Below are 26,855 nucleotides of genomic sequence, written 5' to 3' on the forward strand. Positions count from 1 at the left end.
CAGGTAAATGTGTATAGGATCGCAGCCTCAGATATTAATGCCCAGAATTTTATTTTTACTAAACAACTGGACGGGATCTTACCTAGAAATACCTCAATGGGTGAAGTTTTCAAGGCCTGCTCTTCCATTGGCATTGCAAAGTATCTTTTAAAACTGCTTGAAAGTTGCAAAATGAAAAGGTCTCTTGCCCAATACTAATTAAGAGTATTTCCCTCCTGCTGCCAGGCTCAGGTTCCAGTTTTACTGCAGGTATCTGTTTTCAGAATCTGCACTTTGGTGACCAACAACAGGTGGAGACCGTCTGTGCCTCAGCATAATGACAAAAAACAGGGGGAGCTGAACTCTCTCAGCACCAAGTAATCCTGACAGCTATTCTGGTTGCAAAATAAAGCCTAAGCAGGGCATTTATTACCAATATTGGGTATCTTTCAGGGCCTGTAGAAACCAGTTTTATTTTTTGCCCTTTTCACATACTATAGGATCTTTTTTCCTTTGCACTTCAGCTTTAGCGTTTGCATAGGTTTTTTCCCTTATTGGCGTAGTTTCTATCTCTTTGCCAGATCTGAAAGGTCTTCCTTTTCTTGTTGATCATGAGTTGACTCTCACTGTCATTCTCATCAAATCAGTCCTGGTGTTTCTTGGTTTGGTATCCAATAGTTTGTTCACAGGCTGCAATAATGGTTGTTTTTAGCTTTGTCCAGTGTTCCTCGATGTTATCAGGGAACTCTGAAAGCAGATGGTCCTTAGGAGTTGTTTGGAAGCAATCCCGCTTAATAGGATCTCCAGCACTGCTTGAGCTGAGCTCTGCGAGCGCAGCTTTCTCCTGATTGAAGCACAGAGTATTTGAGGACCAGGACATTCTCAGGGAAACCAAAATGTTTCTATTTCCAACTTTACTGTACACTTGTGAAACATGGACCACTTATTAAAACCATCTCCAACTCCTTGAAAGATTCCCTCAAAGATGTCTCCAAAAAATTTTACACATCACTTGGGAAGACAGACAAACAAATGTCAGTGTACTGGAAGAAGCAAAGATCACCAGTGTCTAAGCAATGATTCTTCAACATCAACTTCGTTGGACTGGTCATGTTCAGATGCCTGATGTGATGGGATGATGAGCTGCTTGTGCGTAACACCTGATTATCGTCTTTCAAAGCAACTACTCTATTCCCAACTTAAGAATGGAAAGCGAAAATACCAGTGGATAAACAAAAGCAGTTTAAAGATGCTCTCAATGCAAATAATGAAAAGTGGTATAAACAGGCATCCCAACCTGCAGCCCTCCAGATGTTTTGGCCTACAACTCCCATGATCCCTAGCTAACAGGACCAGTGGTCAGGGATGATGGGAATTGTAGTCCAAAACATCTGGAGGGCTGAAGGTTGGGGATGCCTGGGTATAAAGCACTGACAACTGGGAAACACTGGCCTTGGAGCGCTCCAATTGGAGAACAGCCTTTACCAAAGGTGTCATGGGCTTTGAAGAAGCACAAACACAGGGCAAAAAGGAGAAATGAGCTAAGAGGAAGGCACGTTTGGAAAACCCTCACCGTGATCAACTCCCACCCGGAAACCTATGTCCCCACTGTGGAAGGACGTGTGGATCCAGAATTGGCCTCCACAGTCACTTACAGACTCACCGTTAAGACTGTGTTCATGGAAGACAATCTTACTTGGTTACAAGTGATCGCCAAAGAAGAATGCTCACACACATTCTCTGGGAGATGTGTAGGGAGTGGAAGTCCTTTTTCCTGAGAGGAAATCCTCAGGAACAGCTAGCAACAGAAAGAGCTATCTGTAGGGTTGGTGGGAAGGGGTACAGGTAAGTGTGTAAGTTCACATTTGTTACACAGATTCAAATCTGGCAAGCAAATGCTTCATTGCAGTTTCCTGAAGCCATTTAAATAAGATTACTTACAACTTTTGCTCCAGCCATGAAGCTCATGGGGTGACCTTGGGCCAGTCACTGCCTCTCAGCCTAACCTACCTCATAGGGTGTTGTGAGGAAGAAATAGAGAGGAGAACCATTGTACACCACCTTGAGATCTTTGGAAGATAAAAGTGGTATATAGATGCCATAAATAAAATAAAATAATCTCTAAAAAGTTGAACAAAGAGCAAAGGAGACAGTATCTTCCTTGCTGAGCTCAGGTATTATACATACGGCACACTAAGGTTGCAATCCTAACCCCTAACTTACCTGGGAATAAGCCCCGTTGAATTCAGTACTACTGAATAAACATGGTTAGAATTTCACTAAGTCTTAATATGGATTTGATGCCTGGGGCCAGAGAAAAGAAAGTTATTGTTAAGTATGTAAATACACCTTCTGGACCAGGAGATGGAAGCTTGTATCTCATTAATAGCTTTCACGGGGGCCGTACAGATATACCTTGGGTTGCGAATGCTGCGGGTTGCGCGTTTTCGGGTTGCGGACCGCGCCGAACCCAGAAGTACCGGAACAGGTTACTTCCGGATTTTGGCACTTGTGCACGTGCAGAAACACCGAATCGCGTCGTGTGGGTTGTGAACACTGCGGGTTGCGAACGTGCCTCCCACACGGATCATGTTCGCAACCCGAGGTACGACTGTACTAAGGATGAAAAAAGAGACCAAGGGGTGACCAGAGAGCTGTGATCCCTTAATGGAATTTTGCCTTACAGAAGAAATTCCATAAGAATATGGTGCTGAAAACGATATTCCTCTTGCCCCTTCTAGCCCTGTCAGAACATCCTTTAAGGGTTAAATATGCAAAAACGAGAGGTGCGATCCAAGTTGTAGTAATCCTTTCTGGGAGAGTCTGAAAGGGCCCTGGCCTGAGCTTCTCTGGAGGCACAGAAGCAGTGAATGGCAGTTCCAGACAGGATAAAACCTCTTAAAGCTGCTTTCCTCCTTGTCTGGCCCACTGCCGCTAACCCAAGATTAGTTCTGAGTTGACGAGTCAAATGGAAAAGAAATGAGCCAGAGCTGTCATTTCTTCACTCTCCCAGAGGGGGGAGTTACCACGACACGTGGGACACGATTCCTAATATCGTTATACTGTACCATACAGAAAAGTGTCAATAGTCTAAAAGGTCACAAGAGAAGGTTTGTTCTAATTAGCCCTGCCCCCAAGTTCCCCAGTAATGCTATAGGCTTGTTTACACACGCACACACCCACACCCCACACATAGAGAGCAGGGTTTGAATCCTCACTCAGCCAAGAAGCTCAGTGGGTGACCTTGGGCTAGTCACCATCTCTTAGCCTACCTTCCTTGGAAGATAAAGGCGGTATAAGAATAAATGTAATAAATAAGAATAATGAAATGTACAAGTGTTTGCGTGAAAGAGTGTACATTTATTGACTTGTGGTGTGCACAGGTACATAGACTGTACACTCGTTGAATATAACATGTGAAAAACTATGAGTGTTTATCTCAGTTATTTGTGTACACAAGTACACTGTACACTCATGGGCTGTCATGTGTGAATGTCACCATCATCTCCCTTTTAAGGCTCAAATCCTGTAAGGCACAATTTAGTTAACTCTATCATGGTGATGGACGCTGGCATTTAGCTCATTGGGCCACACAATACAAGCAGGCCTCATTTAAGGGTTGAACAATGATGGCTACAACAGTCTTCTCTCCTCATCCACTTAAAAGCACCATGTACAGTCCATGTTCACACAAACAGTATACTAGAACTGAAAAGGGGCTCCTTCCATGCCATGCAGCTTGGTCTGCTAGGGCAAATGGGGCACTGCCACACCACCTTTATTCTGCCCCCACCTGCCTCCTTAGTTACAACCACTTATTTACAACCACCAGCTGGAGGTACTGCCTGTTAGCTTCCTCCTCCTTCGTTTCAGCCTTGTCCTTGTGCAACTCAGCATGGAGAAGGAGGAGGACAAAGCCAGAATTAGTTCTCTCTGCCAGACGTTAGCTTAGGCTCCACCTAGTGTTGGTCTCCCTGACTTCCACTCCATCAGTCCAGACAGTACTGGGCCCAGGGCTAAGCATGAAATCCATACAGGGACCATCAAAGTCATACAGACACAGAAGAATTCTGCTAGTGAATCCTTTCCTCCAACATGCCTCTGTGGCCTCCAAATCACATGGGTCTTTTCCCATGGCACCCACATTTCAACAGCCTTTCAAGGATATGCCTTATGGGGTTTCCTGATAAAAGGAACTAGTGCGTGCAATGTTAAGTGTCACTTGACTGTCAAGAGTGAGGCAGACATTGAGCATGAGCCCCATACGGAAGCCAACACCTCCAGACTACTCAGAGTACTGTTTGAGAACTTCAGAACCATGGGCAACACTTCTCTGCCAAATGACCTGTTAACCTTCCTCCCCAATTTCATTAAAGCTGCATTTGGAACACAGGAAGCTGCCTTGTAGGCGAATCAAGGGAAAAGTTGTATAATTCATGATAATTTAGAATTTAAATGTATTTTCATGTAATATTTGATACTTCCAGCTGATGAAGGTGAATACATCGAAACAGGGTCCTGACCTGGTTTCCAATCCATCCCTGACTTCTGCTCAATTATTGAAACTGAGTCTCCATCTGCAAGCTGATAAATCATAAGGATCTACATTATTGTTGAGTGAAAAGGAGAACATCTTTGTAACAAATTACAGTTTTATACATATCTCTTTGAGTTTGAGTTTATAATCTCTATTAGAGTTTGTAATCTCTGTTTGAGTTTGTAATCTTTATTATAATACATACTTTTGAATGGATTAGTTTTTGTTTCTATTGATTATTGAGTTGTGAGTAGGGACCACTCCCACTATTGAAACTTACAATGGCCTGAGTTCTTGGTGTGCTTTTTCCTTGTAGGCGAATCAGGCAGTTTGTTCCACCTACCTCAGAGTTGCCCACTCTGATTGGCAGCTGCTCTCCAGGGTTGAAGGCAGGGGTCTCAACTTGCCCAACCAGGAGATGCCAGGGATGGAACCTAGGGGCTTCTGTATGCAAGGTAAACACTCTTACCACCTTCACCCTTCCGCTAAGCTTTGACCAGCGAGCTGCAGCTGTTGCCAGCTCTTACACCGGACTATTGCAATCACAGATATTGCTACTAAGCGCATCCTGAAAATCGCAGGCTTAATTTTTATTAAAAAGAGCCCAGAAACTTTCTAGCCCTTAAGACTGCAAATATAACCTTGAAACTGTTTGGATAATAGTTGATGAGATTTCAGGAGCCGGGGAGGGGCAGAGGATTGAGCAGGATTTCCAGCAGACCAGGAGGGGAGGGGTATTCAGTCAGGGCTGTATTTGGCACTTCCAGTACCCAGCAGAAGCAATCTGAATTATGCAAAATAAGCACTGTTATGCAAACATGCTTTACTTGCATTATTTAGCCAAGGCTCAGAATTTTGGCTTCTTTTCAGAGGGTAGGATATTTTGCACATAATTCCATTCCTTTTAATGCAGAGTATACAGAGGTATGCAGGAACCCTGTGTCCTTGAAGCTCAGGTTTCACTTACAGTTGAAAGGTAGGAGAAGAAGGTCAGGGTCAGATTTCTTGTCGCTGCCTTTCCCACCCCCACTGAAAAGTAAGCAACTGTGTGCAGAGACAGTTAACTAATTAGAAATCTAATCCCAGTTGCAGCTGTATCCAATTTTGCTCTAACACCTCTTGAGGAAGGAGAACCCGCTGGTAAGGAGAAAGAAAGTGTGGTATTACATGCCGAAGCATGCAGTCAAGTCTACTCAAAAGTAAGACCCGTTGACTTCAAGGCATTTTATTTCCAGGTAACTGAATACAGGATAGCTGCCTAAAAAGAAAAAGCCATGTGGATTGTGTTTTACCTTCCAGTAAGTAAGCATGAAGGCTAGAAACTTGTTTCGGTGGGTTTTTAAAAATTAAAATTAAGGCTGATTTTCAAGATGTACTTAGTAGAGCTCTATGCCTGCATGAGCCTTTATAGGGACACATGCAAAATGTGACTTATAAAAATGTATAAACTACTTCCAAATATCTATTGCGTCCACAGGTTGAACACTACAAATTTCCAATCTACCTTTAAGGCTGAAATCCTAAATTACCTTTCCTGAATCCCAGCAGGACTTGCTTCTAGATAGCCATGTTTATTAGAACTGGGATATAGGGATGAAAAAATTACTAACACAAGCAATACACAGCAGACGCATTCAGTAAATTACAGAATTCCACCCAGATATTCCCCAGCTGAAAACTTGACTGACAGTGCCGTTGACCAATGGAACACGAATATAGAAACATTTCATCATCAGAACAATCTTTAATTAGCTGATCCTTCCTTGAGAGCAGGGCAATGTATCCTAGCAACCGCAGAGAACTGCCAGCTTTTGCAAAACAGACTTTCATTAACCACCTCATGGGTGGCAGACAGCAAGAGAAACAATAGTAAGTGAAGGCAATAGTGGCTCCTGGCTCTTTCTTGGTTTCTGAGTTCTTCTAAGCTCTTCTGACATTCCATCTGTACAATGTAAATAAAGATACTACAGTGCTAATTCACGCATCCTGCCAATAAATGTGAGTTTAAAAGGAGGACCACGGATGAACTTCAATGAAAAGAGCAAGGAAGTGGAGAAGTGTATATACACGACAAAAATTAAATAGTGGTGGCCCGCAGAGATTAGAAACCGGGCAGGAACCGGAATATTATAGGGCGAAAGACTGGATGACATTTCCACCAGATCAAATGGACTAGAAACTCTAGAGGCTTAGGGAAAAAAGAATGTTGGGTGGCTTCAAAAAAGGATTAGACACATTCATAGAGGACAAGACTATCAGTGGCTACTAACCCTGAAGCATATGCTCTACTCTCCACAGCCCAAGACAGTATGCTTCTGAATATCACTTGCTGGGAACAGCAGGAGAGGATAGAGCTCTTGTGCTCTGGTCCTGCTTGCAGGTTTCCCACAGGCATCTGCCACTGGCCTGATCCATCAGGGCTCCTCTTAATCATACATGGATGAAACTGAAAGAATGCCAATGGGAACACAATTGGGTGTTGGCTAGATCTACTCCAACACATTCTTAATTTGCAAAACAAGAGTGCATGCACACCAGGAATCTCTTAATAGTGAAGGCATAACTAATCCGTGTCAAATGATCCTGTGTGTACATTCTTGCTTAAAGAAGTGCCTTGCACTGGATTAGATTAGTGCAGCACTCTTTGTAAGAATTCCAGCCCTAGGTGGTTTACCAAAATCTGGCTCATAGTCTATCAAGTCTATTGTCTACCCTGCCCACATCCTGATAAGACTTTGCCTTCACTATTCTTACTGTTTCATAGAGTTGGAAGGGTTTGCGCAGAGCATCCAATCCAACCCATGCTTGATGTAAAGTCTTTCCAGATGTCCTTTTTATTGTGCCGTCATAATTATTTGTGCTCACGGTGATATCAGGCCAGTTGCGTGATATCCTGCTTTCAATACTCTTAGCAGCTTCAAGGTTTTGGGACAGTCATACTGTTTTGTTCCCAATCAGTGCATGTTCCACAACTTTTGGCTGAAATCCTATACACACACCCCCAAATGTTCTGGGTTATTTTTTATGTCCTGCTTTTGTTGTGTGGGAATATTGGGGAAGCGTCACAGAACAACTAATAAAGTGGAATGATTTGTGGGTGGTCCTGTATACTAATGCATTAATGCACTAGCATTGTGCCAATGTTCCAGGATATACCCACAAAATGAAACAATAGCAACAACAAGAAAGAAAACAGTCAGGAGAGGCTCACACATAGAGTGGAAAAATGTAATTCCAAAGGCTGCACCGATTGGCTGCATTATTAGCACGAGGAGATAAACCATGGTTTAATGCTACATGGATAGACTGTAACAAGCTTGAGGGAAGCATCAGGCTAGCATGCTCTCTCTCCCCTCTCCTCATCACACATGGCTAGGAGAAGGACATCTCCCAAGCTTAGTTGGGATACTTTAAAGTATCTCAGTTTAGCATTACAGTTGAACCAGGGATCCTTGGATTTTTAAAAACAAACAAACATCACATCTGTTTTCTAATAAGCCTACCATAGTTGGATTATGAAATCAGCCAGGAAAGGAGAGGGGTAGCATATGAACACCTTGTTGGGCTCATTGAGCCTTGGCTGCATAATGCTAAAATTTAGCTGCTAAATTATGGTTTAGTGTTATGTGGTGAACCAGGCCACTATCAACAGCAAAGAAGGGAAGACAATCCAGACCCTATTAATTAATTGAACTAGCCTGCTGTTCCATTACAAGCCGAAAGGCATAGTTGTACACTGTATGCCAAGCATGTGCTAATCACAATAATCCATTCTCATAGTTGCCGATGAATAACAATTAGGGTCTCCAATATACATCCTGGACTTCAGTTCAAAGAGCCAAAACATTCCAATCAAGCAAAGCACAGTTTTGCATTCAATGAGCTAAACATGCCTGCAAACTACACAGTACAATTCCGTGATCCCTACCTGTCTTTCATGCTCCTCTCAGTTGGTTTTAGGGTGTGCTACCCCTCTTGATGACATTGCTATGGCTGCCTCTTCTTTTCAACATGAGAAGCTGTGACTATTTCTTTCTCTTCAGACTTAGCTGCGTGGCGTTGCTCCTTCCAGCTCAGAGTCTTAGTGTTGCTAATCTCTAATTAGCAGCCCACTAACACAGAAGAGGCCAGGAGCTCGGAAGACTGCCCACCCCCAACCCTGTGGCCCTGTGACCGGTACTGTTCCGATCTGGATTAACGTTTGAGGTGATTTGTCCTGGAGGCCTTACTGCATGTGCCTATATTTCTAAATACCCTTGAGCTGCACTGGGTGATGGGGCATTAAAAACCAAACCAAATGAGTAACTAAAACCACATACAACAATTGCACAGCAAAGGGTCCAGCTTTTCCTTCTACTCACTGGTTTCTTCAGTTACTGCACCTTGTGGCTACTCTGGTCCAAAGAGGTTTCTTTTAGCAAAGATACTAACCAAAATGCAAGATCACAAAACGTGAGCCAGGGAGCGAGGAATGCCTTCCATACACAGCAAGATGAAATATTCTTTTCTGCTTTTTTTAAAAAAAGAGCTAAGGTTAAATAAGTTGAGAGAAATGTAAAACTAGTAAAACTAGTAACTTGAAAAAATAACAAAAAGGAAGCACATATTTTATAATGCTGGAGGACAACCAATGAAGTGGATGTAAAATGACAAGTTTTAAAGCTTTCCCCCCAGAGTACTGATAATCGGAACTTACTGATATAGAACTGGAAATGGTTAAGACTATAACTGGGTTAAACCAACTATCAGCAGAGATACTAACAGCTCTTAAGAAAATAATAATAATTATGTTGGAACAGGCCAAAGGCCTGTCTTAGTCCAGCATTCTGTTCTCACAGTGGTCTATTGACTAAGACCTGTTCTTACTGAGGTGGTAGCCTCATTCTGGGCTGTACCACTTCAGATTGCAGGTGGGGACTCTTCCAATTATTAAGTTCTCTTTCACAAATGTGCCCCCTGAAAACAGAAAAAGGTGTGAGGTAAAAAGGTTTTAGACTATCCATCTCGACATGCTTGTTTTCTATATAGAAGGGAGAACCACACAAATTTATGAGCTACAAGCTGCAGATATAATAGCCCAAATACAGGGTTTGGGTTTTGTTTTTTAAAGTAAACATGAGTTTGCCACTTCAGTGAAAAAATAGGTAATCCAAGTATATATTATTTTGTTGAGGAATGGACTTACTGATGTGAACTGGGAGTGGCTGAAAGAAAATGTCTTATTAGTGACCTTTGCTATACCAGTTGTTTTGGATCAGAATCTTACCTATTCCTGTTTTTTATGTATTGTTCGTATTTCACAAACCCTCTCCATGAGCAGAAAATATAGTATGTGGAGAGTTTGTCCTTATTTTTAGTGAAGGCGGAAATTGTGTGTCCAAACAAATTTCCTTCTGCCTTCATTTTCAGAAATATGTGTTGTGGGGAGGGGAAAGGAGGGGAGAATTCAGAGGCAGTAAAAAGCAATAACAAGTAAGCTATCCAAACCTAATAAGGAAATGTTGCTTTTTGGAATAAAAATATAATGCATAATTATATTTTGTGTGTCATACCCTGCCTGAAAAGTTGGAATTGTCTTATGCATTAAAGCTTTCTTTAGCCCAATGACACCACTCGTCTATCTGTCCCAGGGATGAAGAACTGGTGGCCCTTCAGATGTTTTTGGACATTGGCCATTCCAACTGGAACAGGTGGGAGTTCAAAGTCCAGCAGCATTTCTCTCTCCATCTCTGATCTAGTCGAATCCTGTCTACTCCAGCCTTTCCCAAACTGGTGCCTTCTAAACCATGTTGGCCTCCAATTCCCACCAGCCCCAATTAGCTTGGCTAATGCTCAAGGATGATAGTTGTTGTCCAAAACATGTGGAGAGTGCCAGGTTGGGGAAGACTTTTCTACAACAAATCTCTGGGCTCTCCAGCAGAGGTTGCCTCCCAGCACTTAGCACCGTAAGTCCTTTTAGCTGGAAGCAATTTGGGATCTGAACCTGGGGATTTCTGTATCCAAAGAATAGGCACTACCGCTGAGCTGTGTAGCCAACACCGCAATCCAATAGCCAATTCAGCATGAGGGTTTCCAGTTCCTGTGGAGAGCTTTGAATCCATGTGAGGTAGCCATCTAATTTTTCACTGCATGACCTGTTGTGAGTTGTTTCTCATGTATTGCTCAGTTGGTAGAGTATGAGACAGGGTGAAAGATTCTTGCATTGCAGAGGTTTGGACTAGATGACCCTTGTGGACCCCCCCAGCTCTACAATTCTATGATTCTGTGATTCATGTAACTTTCCTCTAAGCAGGTTTTGAAAGCGCATATGCGAAGTGGCCAGAAAATGACTAAATGATAAGTTTTTGTCAAAGAAGGGCGTAAATGTGTTTTCCAGTTGACATAAGAAAATAATTCATAGTACGCCTACAGAATGTTCCTATTATTTTATTCTCCTTGAGATTATTCCCTAGTCTGTTGTTGTTGTTGTTTTGCATCAGGTTATCATACACTTGATTTAAAATGAGCTCCTATACACTTGTCCCATCCAGATGAACGGCATTCACAAATTACATACTGTATTCCAGACTGAGGATATGGTTTTATACACACTTACCAGGGAATAAGCCCTGTTGAAGACAGTAGGCTGTACTTCTGAGTAAGCATGCATAAGATTGCACTGCAAAGGGCATTCTTGTTGGCACTTGCATACCTCCCCACAAAAAACATAGGTTACCAAAATTGGGATACTAACATCTTCCCTATTGCTTTGGTTCCCATGCAACTTGGTTTTTTAAATATTTTATTTCAAAGTAAAAGTTATTTTGCTGTTTTGCATGTGGTTGTGCATTAGTGATGGTTACCTGTTTGAATTCAAATAAGCCTCTTAATATCCAATTGCTGTTCTGGGTGGCAATCTTGGAAGTTGAAGATGTTGATCTTGCATAGTTCCATACTGCACCCTACAGGACACAAGAGCAAAGTACAAAAACACGTTACTATTAATTTCTCTTATAGGAACAGGCTGTTCTGTTGCATCCTGGACTTGATTCCATGGACTTCTATGGGAATGTTGTTGCTTTACTTAGCTTTCTCCTGCTGAAATAGGGTTAAATTAGAGGGGTTTATATGGACTGTGTTGTGTGTGAGGTTTGTTTGATTGTTTGTTTTACTATTGAAGAATGCAGTTTTCCGAACAAGAGACAAAAGGCTTGTGGTCAAAACATTTAATGCCAATGTGTAAATACAAGAGCTATTCTCAGTACTGGGTGGCCCAACAATCATTGGGACCAGACCGTGGGGCTCTGGGAACAGAACCACAGGCCCAACATGGTAGCTTAGTACCCCCAGTGGCAGCCTAGGGGGCTAGAGGAGGGAGGCATCCCTACACAATCTACTGGGAGACCCCAGAAGCATAGGAAGCCCCCAGAAGGACTGAACCTGTGAATTAAGCAACAAGGACTGAGAACTGTGTTTGCTTTACTCAAGAGTAGAAACTCTGTGGAAAACCCAGCTACTACAACAAGAGGAGGGGGGGGGGGTTTCTGCTCTTGGAACTGTGAACTGACCTACAAAGGGATTGTGCCTGCAAGTTCAACAGTGACTTTGAATTGCTGTGATGTCTTTTGTTTATGTGCATGCTGTTGTGTTGGGATAGTAAGGGCTTAGTTTAAATTACTCTGTTCACGGAGAAAGGCTTGGAGGAATCCAGGAAGCTGGGGGCCGCTTACAAAAGAACTGTTATTGTGTTTTTAAATGTCTTCTTGTGTTTTTGATGTAACTTTCTGCTATCTTTCAAGCACACTGGAATGCTGGTAGTAACCATGTTGGACAGTCATGGAAGACTGCCTTTTGCTAAGGAGGGGGTGGTATTATAGAAATAGGGGGATCCCCCTAAACCCTAGAAGTTAATAAATGCTAGGATTTTGGGTTCTTTGTAATATGCAGGGAGGCTTTAAGCTGCTAAGGGGATTCCTGGGTTGCCTTACTCAAACCAGCCTGGCTGGCCAAGGGAAGAGCAGAGCATTAAAACAGAGAGCCATTGAGGACAACTCCTTGTCCCGAGTGTGACTGGAGATTTGGAGTTTGCCAAGGTAACTGCTCTGGGGGAGGGCAAGGGGCCTCTCAGAAGAAGAGGGAGAATGGCTGAGATCCATCTTGGCAATGAAGGAAAGACTGCCTGCAATGCTCTGGGCCACGCTGTAAGATCGGGACCCCCTCCATGCAGATGGAAGGTGTAAATAAGTGAATAAACCCTGTTTCCCAAAGCACAACAGCCTCAACTGTGTCTTCTGTTATCCTAAGGGACGCAGAGCCTGCAGGTGTGCCTGTTACCCCATGTGCTCTGGCCGCTCCTTGGCAGGCTTTTGCAACAATACATTAAAACCAGTTAGTGGGGTGGGGAGGGGAGGTAATGCCTTAAAAGTATCCGAGTTTGGTGTTCCCAAACCGAGCTGGGTTCTGGTGTTCCGTGTCTGTGAAGAACACTTGCAATAACCTGAATTCTACATTCAGGTAGGTAGCAGTGTTGGTCTGACGCAGTCGAAATAAATAAATAAAATTAAAAAATTGTCCAGTAGCACCTTTTTTAAAATTTATTTCGACTGAATTCTGCAAAAGTCAAATTGTAATACAATGTAAAAAAAGGAGGAATTAAAATGCAATTAAAATCCATTACACATCTAGCCCAGGGCATTAAAATTGCTACAACAGGCAAGAGAAAAACAAATCACCAAGTGGTCCAGCCAGACCCTCAGAAATTTCCAACTACGTACTGTATTAACGACGAGGGACATTATGAATTGAGGAGGCCAACGAACTAAGCTTAAATCCCCCTCCCTCCTGCTCCACGTTACTTCCTGCCACGGGCTGCCTTCCGGTTGTCGCAGTCCGGCCTCCCGTCAGTCAGCCTTTCCCGTCGACTTTCCCCTCTCACTCGAGAGGGACTACATTTCCCATCATGCTCTATTGCGGCGTGACTGCGGGCGCGCAGGTAAAGCGAGGAAGTCGTCTGTTCTGCTGCTGACCGAACAGCAGTTTAGGGGCAGTCGCATTTTTTGTTGCTCTTTATGCAGAATGTGCAGGGAGATGATCTCTGCGTCCTAGAAAGAGAGCGGGGTCTGCACTGCGTTTGCTTTTGATAGGATACAGGGCTTTATAGAAGGCGGACCCGCACCCTCAGAATTGCAATTGTGCAATTCTGCAGATCTGGACAGTCGGGATCTTCTGGATTCTGAAGAATGGTGCAACCGAAGACAATTTTCTTTTTTACTTAGCTTTCCCCCTCCTACACACCCCTGCCCCTCTTTTCTAGCCGGTGTCTGACTGCAGAGGGGAATAGCCTGCCTCTGAAGAAGAGTTAGTGGGCTAAAAATAATAAACAAAAACCCAAATTGTTGAGTGCTGCCTAATATTTTGTCCTGAAGCTGCTGATCGCGCGAGGCAACCGGGCCTATAGCGCAGCTCAGTCGGAGTGTTTAGTTTTAGAACCAGCACCTAGAGATGATGAGGAATGACCTGTCCGTGGCGCTTGCCGGCATCGGCGGGGCAGGGAGCCTGCTAAGAAGCAGCGAGCCCGTGTCTCTGTCTCCAGTGGCGTCCCAAGCAGCTTCCTTACTGGAAGAGGCTGCAGATCTGCTGGTGATGAACAGGGACTTCGCGGCTGCTCTGGACAGGTGCGAGAAAGGCTGCGAGAGCCTCAGGAAGGACCCCGAGAATGAAGATGCTGACAGGTACGTGCTGAATTGAGGCAGAGGTCGGGTGAGAACTGGGAAGAGTGGGATTGATCAGTGCCAGATGTAGGTATGTGCTGAGCTATCTGCAGCCCATGATCTAGGGGCTGGGGCTCATCCTCTTGCAATAATTTTTTAAATAAAAAAACCAGGCAGATTTTATTACTTAGGCCCAGTTGCTTAGTAATATTAAACACACAATGTTTGTGTGTCTATGACTATATGAGTTTCACAATTGCGTACTTACAATTTAGTAAAGTTCGTGGAGGTTTTATGCTGCTCAGAATCAAAGAATAAAGTCAGCCATGAAGCAATACAAGCGTTCAGATCACTGTCTATCATTATAGAGTACATTTTGAGAACAAGTGAGGATTATAATATAGCTGTGATTCCCCTGTGAATGTTCTGTGTGAATGTCTTCGATAATTCCATACTTTTGTAAACTTATTAAACTCCTAGTCTCCAGTTGCTTCAAACCAGTCCTGGAATTGATGTCGTTCTTCTAAAGGGAATTAAATAACGATATTTATTCCAGTACCTGTTAGCACAAATGGCAGAAGAATGCAGTTTCTTACAGAAAAAGACATTTTACCAAGTTACAGCAGAGGGACGGGAAGGGTAAAATGGCCCCTAGCTGTGCTGGGAGACAGCAACTTCCTGCTCCTCCTCTCCTTGAACTTCTATTACCATCTGGTTATTATAAAACTTTGTAAATAAGAACTACTGTCTGTGTTTGCTCCCCCCTCCCCCCCAATACCTTTGCCTTTTCTGTCATGCCTTTTAGATAGCCCTTGCCCCCAGACTACCAATCTTGTTGCTGATCTTTGTATGGCACACTGGGAGTCCTTTTCAGCAGCAGAGTGGGGTTAATTTTTAATAATAATAATAATAATAATAATAATTAATTAATTACATTTTGTGCATCTATTTTCTGCATCAGCTCTGAAGAACTGAAATGCTCCTTATGCACTGTGGGTATCCAGGCCTTGGCTGAGATGAACCGATGGAGAGAAGTCCTGCCTTGGATTCTTCAGTACTATCACGAGCCTGAATGTTGGCCTTCCAGAATTCTAGAGCTGTGGTGGGTTCTGCTCTTACAGACACAGAGTTATATTACTGTATTTTGGAGGTGGTAAGCCTGTTACTGGACTGTACCAGTTTAGGCTGCGGGTGGGAGCTTGCATAGCTGAGTGCACCTTCATGCAGATCAGCTCCCTGCATACAAAAAACTAGATATCTGGGAGAAAGAGGCATTGCACCCTAGCCTTCTGCCAGACATGCTAGTTTTCTGTGTGTATGGATTTTCTTTTTGTATAGAGATGCAGTAAGTCATATGATCTCTCCTGAAGGAGCGTCTCCACCCCCATCGTTCAACCCGGACACTGAAGTCCAGTGCCGAGGGCCTTCTGGCGGTTCCCTCACTGCGAGAAGCAAAGTTACAGGGAACCAGGCAGAGGGCCTTCTTGGTGGTGGTGGCCGTCCTGTGGAACACTCTACCATCAGATGTCAAAGAAATAAACAACTATCTGACATTTAGAAGACATCTGAAGGCAGCCCGGTTTAGGGCAGTTTGTAATGACTGATGTTTTAATGTATTTTTAATCTTTTGTTGGAAGCCTCCCAGAGTGGCTGGGGAAACCCAGCCAGATGGGCAGGGTATAAATAATAATAAATTATTATTATTACTATTATTATTATTACTATTATTATTATTACTATTATTATTATTTTGTCTGGGAAGGACGTTTTGCTTGGAGAGTGTTCTGAGGGCCAGATAGAGCCCTGCACTAAATTATACTAGCTCCCTCTGTGTCAAGGGCTTTCTTGAGAATGCATAGGAAAAATAATATGCAAATACAATGGTGTCATTATAATAATATTAAAGTGGTGGTATTGCTTTGTTTCCCTCTCAGCATCCTCCTGCATAGTAAAGTGGAAGAACCTCATGTGATGCTAGATGTCGCCAGAGACTGGTTACATTTCTCAGCCAATCAGCACTTGCCTAGTTACGGCCTCTTGGCTCAGCTGCACCTGTTCCATGTGCTGTTGCCGCTCAGGCTCTTTGCAGAGGCAGAGGAGCTAATCCGAGATTGTAAAGCATTGAGCAAAGAGCAACAGGTGGAGGCCTATGAGAGCATTAAGGAGCAGAGGCAGCAGTGGCTGCAGAAGGAAGAGGTGGTGTGCCAGCTTCCTGACGAGCGGCCAGAAATGGTGTGGAAGCAACGGTTGGGTAGGCTTTTCTTAAAAGCAGTCTTATGTGTTTTGTAGCTGAAACCATAGATGCCTGGAGTATATAAATTTTCTTGCCACCTAGTCTGGAAACAAAGCCTTATGAGGAGTGGTTGAAGGAGGTGGTTATGTTTAGCCTGGAAAAGAGGAGACTGAGGGGAGATATGATAGCCATCTTCAAATATCTGAAGAGCTGTCACCTGGAAGATGGAACAAGCTTGTTTTCTCCTGCTCTGGAGGGTAGGACTCGAACCAAGAAAGGAAATTCCGACTAAACATCAGGAAAAACTTTCTGACAGTAAGCTGTTTGACAGTGGAACAGTCTCCCTTGGGAGGTTGTGGACTGACCTTCCTTGGTGGTTTTTAAGCAGAGGTCGAATGGCCATCTGTCTCAGATGGTTTAGCTGAGATTCCTGCATTGCTGGGGGTTGGACTAGATAACTCTTGAGATCCCTTCCAACTCTACAATTCTATTAATCTAGTAAGAAAATTGCAGTCCTACAGCATTCAGACAGCTTAATGAAACTGTTGGGTGAAGGGGACACACTTTCAACAACTTCACTGGGATTTACTATTAGCATAGATAAAGCGTTTGCTAAGGGGCAAAAGCATTTCCTTGATCAGTCACAAGAAATTGGTGCTGGCTGTACAGTCCTCACATGACAACGGTGGTGTCTGGAGAGTTTTTAAGGGAGAAAGGTTATTTTTCATGGAATCATCTCTGGAAATAACTTTTTAAAAGTTCCTTTTGAGTGGTGCCTCCTCGCCACTTTCCCTGGCGTAATGTCTTCCTTTCGTTTTGCAGGTTTGGTATCCCAAAAGGTGTTGACCATATTGGCACAGCTGGGTCGAGTGCTGGGATCCTTGGCAGGCCAGCTGTGTTCCATCCCCTACAGAAAGACACTCTTGGCTGCTTTCATGTTGTGTCTCATTGTCATGAGACTTGACCCAGGTATACTTGAGAGAGGGGAGACAGTGGGAGGGGAAGGGAAAGTAGTATCCAGCTGTTACCGTGTGAAATATTTAGCCTATGTGGGGTTGTATCTGGAATGGCAGTGTGTGTGTATTGACACACAGTGCTGCTTGGCCATGTTTGGGATTTCAGGAATGACTTGTAAAGCACAGACTGCTGGGGATATGGTCAAGTCTGCCGTATCTGGAGTGGGATGGAATGAGAGCCCCAAATTCACCCGAGTTCCAGGAGCAAAGGAGTAGAAGGCCTGTCAGGGAGTAGCTGCATAAGAACCAAGTATACGACAGCTTCCTGAGTTAGACTCTTGGCCGATCTAGCACTGGCAACGGCTCACTTGGGTTTCAGGCAAGGAGTCTTTCTGGGAACGGTAGTTTGTTTTAGGTGCTGGGAATTGTAGCTTTCTGAGGGGTCTTCTAACTACTCTCAGCTACCTTAACGAACTACAGTTCCCAGGTTTTTTGGGGGGGCGGAGCCGTTGCTGTTAAAGTGACACAACAGTGTTTTAAACGTATGGTGCATGTGATACCTGAGTGGTTTATTTTAGTTGTACGAGAAGCCTTGGGTCATTGTGTGTTTACATTTGGAGGAGGAATGTTTGACCAGTGTCGTGAATAATATTTGCTTATTGTTATGGGTAGATATGAGAAATGAAAGTCATTATTTTCTTCTTCTCTTTTCCAGCATCTCCCACTTCTCTGCCCTTCCTCAACAGGCTAATCCAGCTCTTCCATCAAGCCCGCTTGGCTGCATTTTCTTCACACTCCAGGCCTCCAGTTCAAGACTAACTGACTCCACTGCCTTCTGTATGATGCTGAAGCAGTGCTTGTTGGAGGACCGCGGCGAAGCCACTTGCAAGTCAATGAAGGTGACTGCAGCTGTTGAGAGAGCACCTGCAGTGAGGCAGAGACTTCTTCGAGAATTAAGGATAGTGGCAGTGCAGTATCTGGGCAGGGTATCTGCTGTGTCATGACCACAGCGATGGGACTGATAAAGCATTTCCGTGATAGATAGTTGGAATTTGGTGGCTTTGTATACGATCACTTAGATATCAACTAGATATCTTTATAACTGAGTTCTTGGAGCTTCTGTTTAAGGCTGATTTTTTTCGTGTTTTTGATTCTGTGATATTGATTTATGTATTATATATGTATATTTGTAACATTAATTTTATTTAAATCACTTCCGTCTTGGTTTTTGGTCCCAGTTAGAAAATGCCCCTGTCCCCCGACAGTTCGCAAGCTGTGATCACGTCCACACCATTCGTTTAAAGCAGAGTTTCCCAAACTTGGGTCTCTGGCTGATTTTTTTACTACAACTCCCATCATCCATAGCTAGCAGGACCAGTGGTCAGGGATGATGAGAATTGTAGTCAAATAAACAGCTGGACACCCAAGTTTGGGAAACCCTGGTTTAAAGCAAATTTATAGCACTTTTAACAGTCATGACTCCCACACCAAAGAATTCTGGCAACTGTAGTTTACCCCTCACAGAGCTGTACTTTGCAGCACCCTTCACAAACCACAGTTCCCAGGATTCCTAGTGGGAAGCCACGTGCTTCAAATGTGTCATGTGGATATTATCCAAATGGACAGAGGTAATAAAACGAAGCAGAGAGCAAAACAAAGCCAGCCACATTACAACTCTTAGCAGCAAAGGGAAAAAAATCCTCCAAAGGCTGCTAGAAAATAAAGGTATTGACAAATAAGGGGACTAATCAGGACAGCCAAGGTGGGGCGTTCCATAATTTGAGCAGTGCAACCCAATGGACTCTTCCCCATGATGTGGTTAACCAAACCTCCACTGGCAACAGGACAGAGTGAGGCCTCTGATGAAAATCACAGTGGGTGGGCAGGCTCACATGGAAGGCTGAAATTCTTCAACTGTCTGGTCACAATCCCTTACTTAGGGTCCCCAAGTGCTTGACAGCCAAGCTGATTCTTGGGTGCCCATTGGGCAAGTGCAAAGGGTGTTTTGTAAGCCACCCAGAGCTGCTGTTTTAAACTTCTGATGTCCTTGATTTAAAGAGGGAATGTGGGGAAGCTTTGCAAGGGGCTTTAAAGGCAAGAGCAAGCGCTGGAAACAAGCAGGTAGGCAGAGAAGACTGAACACAACTGGAGTTAATAGGCTCAAAAACGCAAGTCTAGCTGCTGCATTTGGCACCGGCCGAAGTTTCCGAACACTTCAGCAGCCCAGCAAAGTGTGTGCTGCAGTCATTGTCCAGAAGCACCCAAGACCACAAGCTTGGTTTTTCAAGGAAACTGCTATCCCTTCCAGTAAAGGTGTGTGTCTAATCTTGGATTGGCTTTCCTACTGATCAGAAGTGCCTCTGTCTTGTCTGGCTTAAAGTATCAACTCATTAGCCCGCATTCTACCCACCACTGCTCTCAAATTGCAGTTCAGGATCTCCACACCCTCCCTGGACGGAAGGAAGGAAATGCAAGCTAGAGATGGGTGTCCACAGCATATTACTGACACCATATAACCTCCTAGCTGTTTCATGCAGGCGTGAATTTCATGCGGGGACACACTGGAGTCCTTTGTGATGTAGGGCAGAGGCCAAGGAAGAAGAGTTTGGATTTGATAGCCCGCCTTTCACTCCCTTTAAGGAGTGTCAAAGTGGCTAACATTCTCCTTTCCCTTCCTCCCCCACAACAAACACTCTGTGAGGTGAGTGGGGCTGAGAGACTTCAGAGAAGTGTGACTGGCCCAAGGTCACCCAGCAGCTGCATGTGGAGGAGCGGAGACGCAAACCCAGTTCACCAGATTACGAGACTACCGCTCTTAACCACTACACCACACTGCCTCACGAATTAAACACGAATCCCTAAAAGCCATGTTCAGCAACTGACTTGCAAGGTAAGACTACAGCCACTGCTAAACAGCGCCTCCCATCCCAAAGGGATGGTCAATGGTATTAAAAGCTTGTTGCAAGTTCCAACTGGCCTGCAGTCCCCTTGTTCAGCTCACAGCATAGGTAATCCACTAGTGTAACAGATATTTCAGTGCCAAAACCATACTGCAAAGGATAAAGATCGTACCTTGAGCACTTTGCCCAAGTAGCATAAATAGGAAACCAGCAGGTAATCGCCTAGGATGGTGGGATCTGATGAAGGCTCCTTTGATAATGCCTTACAACTCCTTCCTTCAGTCCATACGGTATTTCACTATTCTTTACAACCTGCCCCACCAAATTGACCTGCCCTGCTCTGGCTGCCTTAAGGAGTTGGGATGGACAAGGGCCAAGAGGACAGATGATCAGCCTAACACCTCCAAGCACTGTGTCCACATCCTCAGACTGAAGGAGCTAAAACATACCTATTAAAACAGGATGATCAGGTAACAGCATAAGAAGAGCCCTTGCTGAATCAGATCAAAGGCCTATCTAACTCCACCTCCAGTTCTCACAGCAGCCAACCACATGCCTATGTGAAACCTGCAAAAAAGTTATGAATGCAACAGCAGTACCAGATGACAGCAGGGATAGCTCAGTCTGGAGAGCAGGAGGCTCTTAATCCCAGGGTAGGGGGTTTGAACCCCATGCTGGGCAAACGATTCCTGCATTGACTAGATGAGTCTAGGAGGTCCTTTCCAACTCTACAGTTCTATGATTCTACCAAGGCTTCCATAGACTTCACAATGAGAACAGGATCTATTTTGAAACTAACACGAATGACTTTATCAGCAAGGTGCCTTGCAAACTAACTGGTCGCTCTAGGCCAGCACAGTGCCCTTTCCCCTCTCAGAATACTTTACCCCTTGGAACAGCTCTGCTAGATGACAACGCATTGATAGGAAGATGGCAGAGAAAGTTGATGGCAAACAATAGGTGCTAGCTGAGGGATGGACAACCTGTGACTTCCAGATGCTGCTAGACACCAGCTCCCATCACTTCTGGTCATGGGCTGGTAGAGGCTGATGAAAGATGTCCTACAACATCTAGAGGGCTACAGGTTCCACATACCTATGTTTTGTTGGATTTGTGATGTGTCTTCCAAGGTCTACTCAGCAGATTCAATGTCCTGAACTCAGAAAAAAAAATGAGCATTCAGTAGAATCAAATGGGAAAGCTTTCCCATGGCCTCTACTACTTCAAGATTCGGGTGGGTGTTTGCAAATTTGAATTCTTCCCAGTGGGGGCAGGTAACTCCTTCTACATAGTAAACGATTCAGCCCAGCTTCCTTGAAATATATTTCCCTGCATGCAAGCAGCTTCCCCCCCAAAAAAACTTGTCCATGGCAGAAGCATTCAAACAAACCACCCCTACACAAAGCCAGAAGTGGCAGAGTCCCAGGAAAAGAACCCGGTTCTGCTCAGAGAATAAAACAGAGCCAAGAGGAAGACGCTCCTCCTATCATTTCAGGTGGGGAAGGGGACATGGGCAGACGGCTTCTGCTGAGCCCACCACCTGAGAGTGAGTGAGTGTTCAGTGATGTAAATGGCAGGAGCAGGAAAGGGGAGGTTGCCAAGGGTGATTATGACCTTCCTCCCCTGCACTGTGATGCTCAATGGCACTCCCTGGGGGTGGCATGCATGGCTTGGGGTCCTTGGCACCCAGCTGCCTAGAGCGAGACAGCAGTGGGAACATCAACATCCACAGCTGCTGTTGTTAATCGGGAGCGAGAGTGAGCACTACTTGAGGCACCATGGTAAGGAAGGCAGGGGAGCTTCCTGCACATGGAAGGTACCAAGGGGAGAGAAGGTTTCCCCTGCTTCAGAACTATTGAAAGGGTAGAAGATCAAGGCAGTTTGACAATACAGGATTGATGTGGCGTAGATGTCAGGGTGGAGATCAGGGTTAGGGAACCGCCAAATCCTGCTGGGCTTTTAAGTCCATCCCTGACCATTGGCCCTGGTGGCTGGGACTGGTGGGTGTTAGAAGTCTAAGAACATCAGGAACGCCACGGGTCTCCCTTCCCTGATCTACACCCTGACATTTTATCCACCATCACATCAGTTCTGTGATGGCAAGGTTGATGCTGCAGCAGCCAGCTGTTCCAGGCCAGCAGCTGAATGACTTGAGAGCATTTGTATCCCACCCTTTTCCCCAAGGTGCCAAGGAGAAGCCCACAAGCAATAGCACTCCTGACTCATGTTTCCCAGAAACTAGTACAGTGGTACCTCGGGTTAAGAACTTAAATCGTTCCGGAGGTCTGTTCTTAACCTGAAACTGTTCTTAACCTGGAGCACCACTTTAGCTAATGGGGCCTCCTGCTGCTGCCGTGCCACCGCTGCACGATTTCTGTTCTCATCCTGAAGCAAAGTTCTTAACCCAAGGTACTATTGCTGGGTTAGCGGAGTCTGTAACCTGAAGCGTCTGTAACCCGAGGGAGCACTGTATAAGACCTCTGACATTGGGGATAGAAAATAGCCAGCATGTCTAGGAGCCACTGATAGCTTTATCCTACCTAAATTTATCTAACATTTTTAAGGCGTCATAGTTGCTAGCTATCACAACATCTAGTGAGTTCCATAGTTTAACCATGTTCTTTTTTCCATTAATTGAATTCTTTATTAAACATATTTTACAAAATTATACAGCAATATATTACAATTTGTATCCCATCCTATACCGCAGAAAAATTAAAAATACATTTTTTTAAAAAAGACCTAAAATAGACTTCCGATTGTTCTAAAAAACAAAAACGAAATTACACTTGTTCTCTTTTACAGTATCCTATTAATATATTATGTTCTTAAATCTTTTTGATAACAAAAAAGGAAAAATAAATAAATAAAAACATTAAGTTTACATATATTGTCTGTACAATGCAAGACTCATTCAAGATCTGCCAGGAGGTTTTTGCTGTCACAGTAGTTTTTCAGGTACTCCTTGAATATAATCCATTCTTGGTTTACTTTTTGCATCATGTTCTACAATGATGATAAATGAGAGAGAGCTGTCAAATATTGGTTAGGCTTTCAATCCCTCTCTGTTTTATTCAGACATTGCCAGTTAATGTTGACTGAAGCTTTCCCCTTGATTTTATTTATGCCAGCTGTCAGCAATGCACACTGTAGCAAAAAATGCCAACCACATAAATCTAATGGCATCTGAACTGGTCCAGAAAAAGATATTGGGGTTCGATATTGTTTATCTAGTGTGTGTGTGTGTGTGTGTGTGTGTGTGTGTGTGTGTATGTATTTGAAAACATCAATAAAAATTATCTAAAAGTTAAAAGTGATGGATAGCTTTATGTGCAGCAGCTGTGAAAAAGGTTAATTCCATGTTAGAGATCATAAGGAAAGCAAATGAAAATAAAACTGCCAATATAGCAACAATATTGCTATACAAATCAATGGTACAACCACATTTGGAATACTGTGTACAGTTCTAATCACCACCCCTCCAAAAGGAGAATGTAGAAGGGAAATGTTAGGAAAGAGCCACCAAAGTGATCAATGGAATAGAGTAGATCCCCTATGAAGAAAGGCTACAGTGTTTGGAGCTTTTCATTTAGAGAAAAGGTGACTAAGGGCGGATTTACACACAGGAATAACAACGCTATAAAGAAGTCAGAAATTAAATCGTTTTATAACAAAAGAGAAAAAAACCTATGTAAAAATCAAATACAAATTTTGTTTGCTCTCTGGCGCCATCTGGTGTTGCATGTTTATAACACTTTCAAAGTGTTGTTTTTTGACTAATGTAGTTGAGTCCTAAGTAGGGGATATAACAGAGGTATAAAAATTGCATGGTATGGAGAAAATGCATAGAAAGATGGTTGCACCCACACCCCACGTCTCATAAAACCAGAACTTGGGTTATCTACCGCATTTTGAACCAGCTGAAGTTTCCAAATCATCTTCAAGGGCAGCCCTGTGTAAAGAACGTTGCAATAACCCAATCTGGAAATTACAAAAGCACGCAATACAGTGGCCAGGTCATTTCTGTCCAAAAGGAACTAGAGCTGGAAAAGGGGACTCCAAGCCACGGAGGCCACTCCAGCGATAGTATTGAACCTAAAAGCACCCCCAAGCTGAGGACCTGCTCCTTCCAGAGGCCTGCAAGGCTGTCCTGGACAGGCTGTCTCCCCACCTCCTTGACCTGAGAACTCGGAACACGCAGTACCTCTGTCTTTTCAGGATTCAGCCTCTATTTATTAGCTCACATCCAGCCCATCCCTGCCTCCAAGCAGCAGTCTAACACCTCAATTGCCTCTCCAAATTCAGATGGGACAGATAGAGGAAGAGAGGTGACTCGTGGGGTCCCGCCCAACTCTACAGTTCTTTGGTTCTAAGACAGTTCTGGTCCAGCAGTCCCAGCAGTGCCAAGCAACTAGGTCTAGCTACCATTTTAATTTGACTAAGTGCTTCAGAGTGACTCTGCAGCTGCATTGTTGTGGGAAATCAAACTTAAAATAAATAAACCCTTCCAAGCATATGCATGAAACTACTTACAGGTTAGGGACGTGGGTGGCGCTGTGGGTTAAACCACAGAGCCTAGGACTTGCCGATCAGAAGGTCGGCGGTTCAAATCCCCACGACGGGGTGAGCTCCCATTGCTCGGTCCCTGCTCCTGCCAACTTAGCAGTTCGAAAGCACGTCAAAGTGCAAGTAGATAAATAGGTACCGCTCCGGCAGGAAGGTAAATGGTGTTTCCATGCGCTGCTCTGGTTCACCAGAAGCGGCTTAGTCATGCTGGCCACAAGACCTGGAAGCTATATGCTGGCTCCCTCGGCCAATAAAGCGAGATGAGCACTGCAACCCCAGAGCTGGCCACGACTGGACCTAATGGTCAGAGGTCCCTTTACCTTTACTTACTTACAGGGTGCAAAAAGGAATGCACCTGTCCCAAAGAGTCTGTGTCGTGTCTTCTGACTTCACCCTGTTCTCCATTCTGCAGCGTGAGTGCATCTCCATTCACGTTGGCCAGGCTGGAGTTCAGATCGGCAATGCATGCTGGGAACTCTTCTGCCTGGAGCATGGAATTCAGCCAGATGGCACCTTCGCGGAAAAGAACCATCCCAATAATGACGACTCCTTTGCTACGTTCTTCAGAGAGACTGGCAACGGGAAGCATGTGCCGCGAGCTATCATGGTGGACTTGGAGCAAACTGTAGTCGGTGAGTTAAGGCTGTCTCAGGTCACATGAAATGCTTGTGAGATCATATAGTGGCTCAGGGGGCCACATTTCCTCAATGGGCCTCAGGTTTCCAAATCCCGGAATATGCCTTAGGTGGGATAACCATTAATAGATGAATCTTCCATTCCATGTGTGTAGTCAAGCCCTACTGAATTGTTCAGCTGTAAGACGTGGGTGGAGCTGTGGGTTAAACCACAGAGCCTAGGACTTGCCGATCAGAAGGTTGGTGGTTCGAATCCCCGCGATGGGGTGAGCTCCTGTTGCTCGGTCACTGCTCCTGCCAACCTAGCAGTTTGAAAGCACCTCAAAGTGCAAGTAGATAAATAGGTACCGCTCCGGCGGAAAGGTAAACGGTGTTTCCGTGTGGTGCTCTGGTTTGCCAGAAGCGGCTTAGTCATGCTGGCCACATGACCCGGAAGCTGTACGCCGGCTCCCTCAGCCAGTAAAGCGAGATGAGCACCGCAACCCCAGATTCGGCCACGACTGGAACTAATGGTCAGGGGTCCTTTTATGTTTACCTTTAAGAAAACAAAAGTTGTTTTCTAATGGTATGAACAATCAATCTATTCAACTCTTTAAAGCCACAGCTTTCTATGGAATGCCCCAGCTAATAGATACTTCGGAACCTGTAGCCCAGCAGATGTTGTTGGACCATCTCAGCATCTCTGACCATTGACCATGCTGGCTGGGGCTGATGGGAGTTGGAGTGCAACAGGTTCCTCACCACTTAATTGAAATACCAGGCCATGGTTTTCTATCTAGATTCAGAGTTCGGTTGCCTTGTATTAAAATTCAGCTCCTTTTGGAAGGCCTTACGCTTCCTTCCCCCTTTCACAGATGAAGTGCGGGCTGGCACCTACCGTCAGCTTTTCCACCCGGAACAGCTGATCACTGGCAAGGAAGATGCAGCTAATAACTACGCCCGCGGTCACTACACTATCGGGAAGGACAGGATTGAGCTAGCACTGGATCGCATCCGAAAACTGGTAAGGCACAACGGAACTGAAAGCATGTTTTGGTAGGCTACAATGTTATACTGAATGGCACTTCAAAGAGATCAGAAATGCATTGGCTGGGTCCCTGGAGAACCTGAGGACCAAGCAAAAGAAGTTCCCCCTTTGGTCCACCTGAGTCCAACTCCACCCATCAGATATCTCTCTTAATTAGGAGGGTGTCATAGCTCTAATTTACTTGTTCATTCTAATGATTATGTTTATGTAAGTCAATATATCATCTTATTTTACAATAGATATTTACCGTATGCCAATCAGTAGATTTATTGATTGAGATCTATGGGTATAGGACGATATACGTATTTAACAAAAATTAAAATAAAATAGATA

General features: G+C 44.3%; 2 protein-coding genes and 1 long non-coding RNA gene across 3 annotated transcripts in view; 2 read left to right on the forward strand and 1 right to left on the reverse strand.

Annotated features, from left to right (window-relative positions):
- Positions 1–6,109: 6,109 nt before the first annotated feature.
- On the reverse strand, positions 6,110–13,359 carry LOC309542532. The gene is made up of 4 exons (XR_014224282.1): positions 13,270–13,359; positions 11,359–11,457; positions 8,948–9,023; positions 6,110–6,458 (listed from the first exon to the last, which is right to left on the reverse strand). It is a non-coding gene; the product is annotated as an uncharacterized lncRNA (long non-coding RNA).
- Positions 13,360–13,506: 147 nt separating this feature from the next.
- Positions 13,507–18,607, forward strand: PEX26 (peroxisomal biogenesis factor 26). The gene is made up of 5 exons (XM_082241387.1): positions 13,507–14,226; positions 15,167–15,307; positions 16,140–16,456; positions 17,261–17,407; positions 18,110–18,607. The coding sequence occupies exons 1-5, from the start codon at positions 13,997–13,999 to the stop codon at positions 18,211–18,213; spliced, it is 939 nt and encodes a 312-aa protein (XP_082097513.1). The 5' UTR covers positions 13,507–13,996; the 3' UTR covers positions 18,214–18,607.
- A 3,254-nt stretch (positions 18,608–21,861) lies between these two features.
- The window catches only part of TUBA8 (tubulin alpha 8), a 29,979-nt gene continuing 24,985 nt past the window's right edge, over positions 21,862–26,855 (forward strand). Inside the window, exons 1-3 of the mRNA XM_082241239.1 lie at positions 21,862–22,075; positions 25,273–25,492; positions 26,350–26,498. Coding sequence (XP_082097365.1) covers positions 22,073–22,075; positions 25,273–25,492; positions 26,350–26,498 — 372 coding nt within the window. The 5' untranslated portion in view covers positions 21,862–22,072. The remainder of the gene's footprint in view (positions 22,076–25,272; positions 25,493–26,349; positions 26,499–26,855) is intronic.

Source organism: Podarcis vaucheri (assembly GCF_965113315.1).
Source record: "Podarcis vaucheri genome assembly, chromosome: 10".
Taxonomy (NCBI): Eukaryota; Metazoa; Chordata; class Lepidosauria; order Squamata; family Lacertidae; genus Podarcis; species Podarcis vaucheri.

Bases quoted from the DNA above. Each gene is read 5' to 3' on its own strand.
- PEX26 (XM_082241387.1), top strand. From the start codon at position 13,997: ATGATGAGGAATGACCTGTCCGTGGCGCTTGCCGGCATCGGCGGGGCA. The intron at 15,308-16,139 runs GTGGGTTCTGCT...TTTCCCTCTCAG, and splicing joins TCCAGAATTCTAGAGCTGTG to CATCCTCCTGCATAGTAAAG. The intron at 17,408-18,109 runs GTATACTTGAGA...TCTCTTTTCCAG, and splicing joins TGTCATGAGACTTGACCCAG to CATCTCCCACTTCTCTGCCC.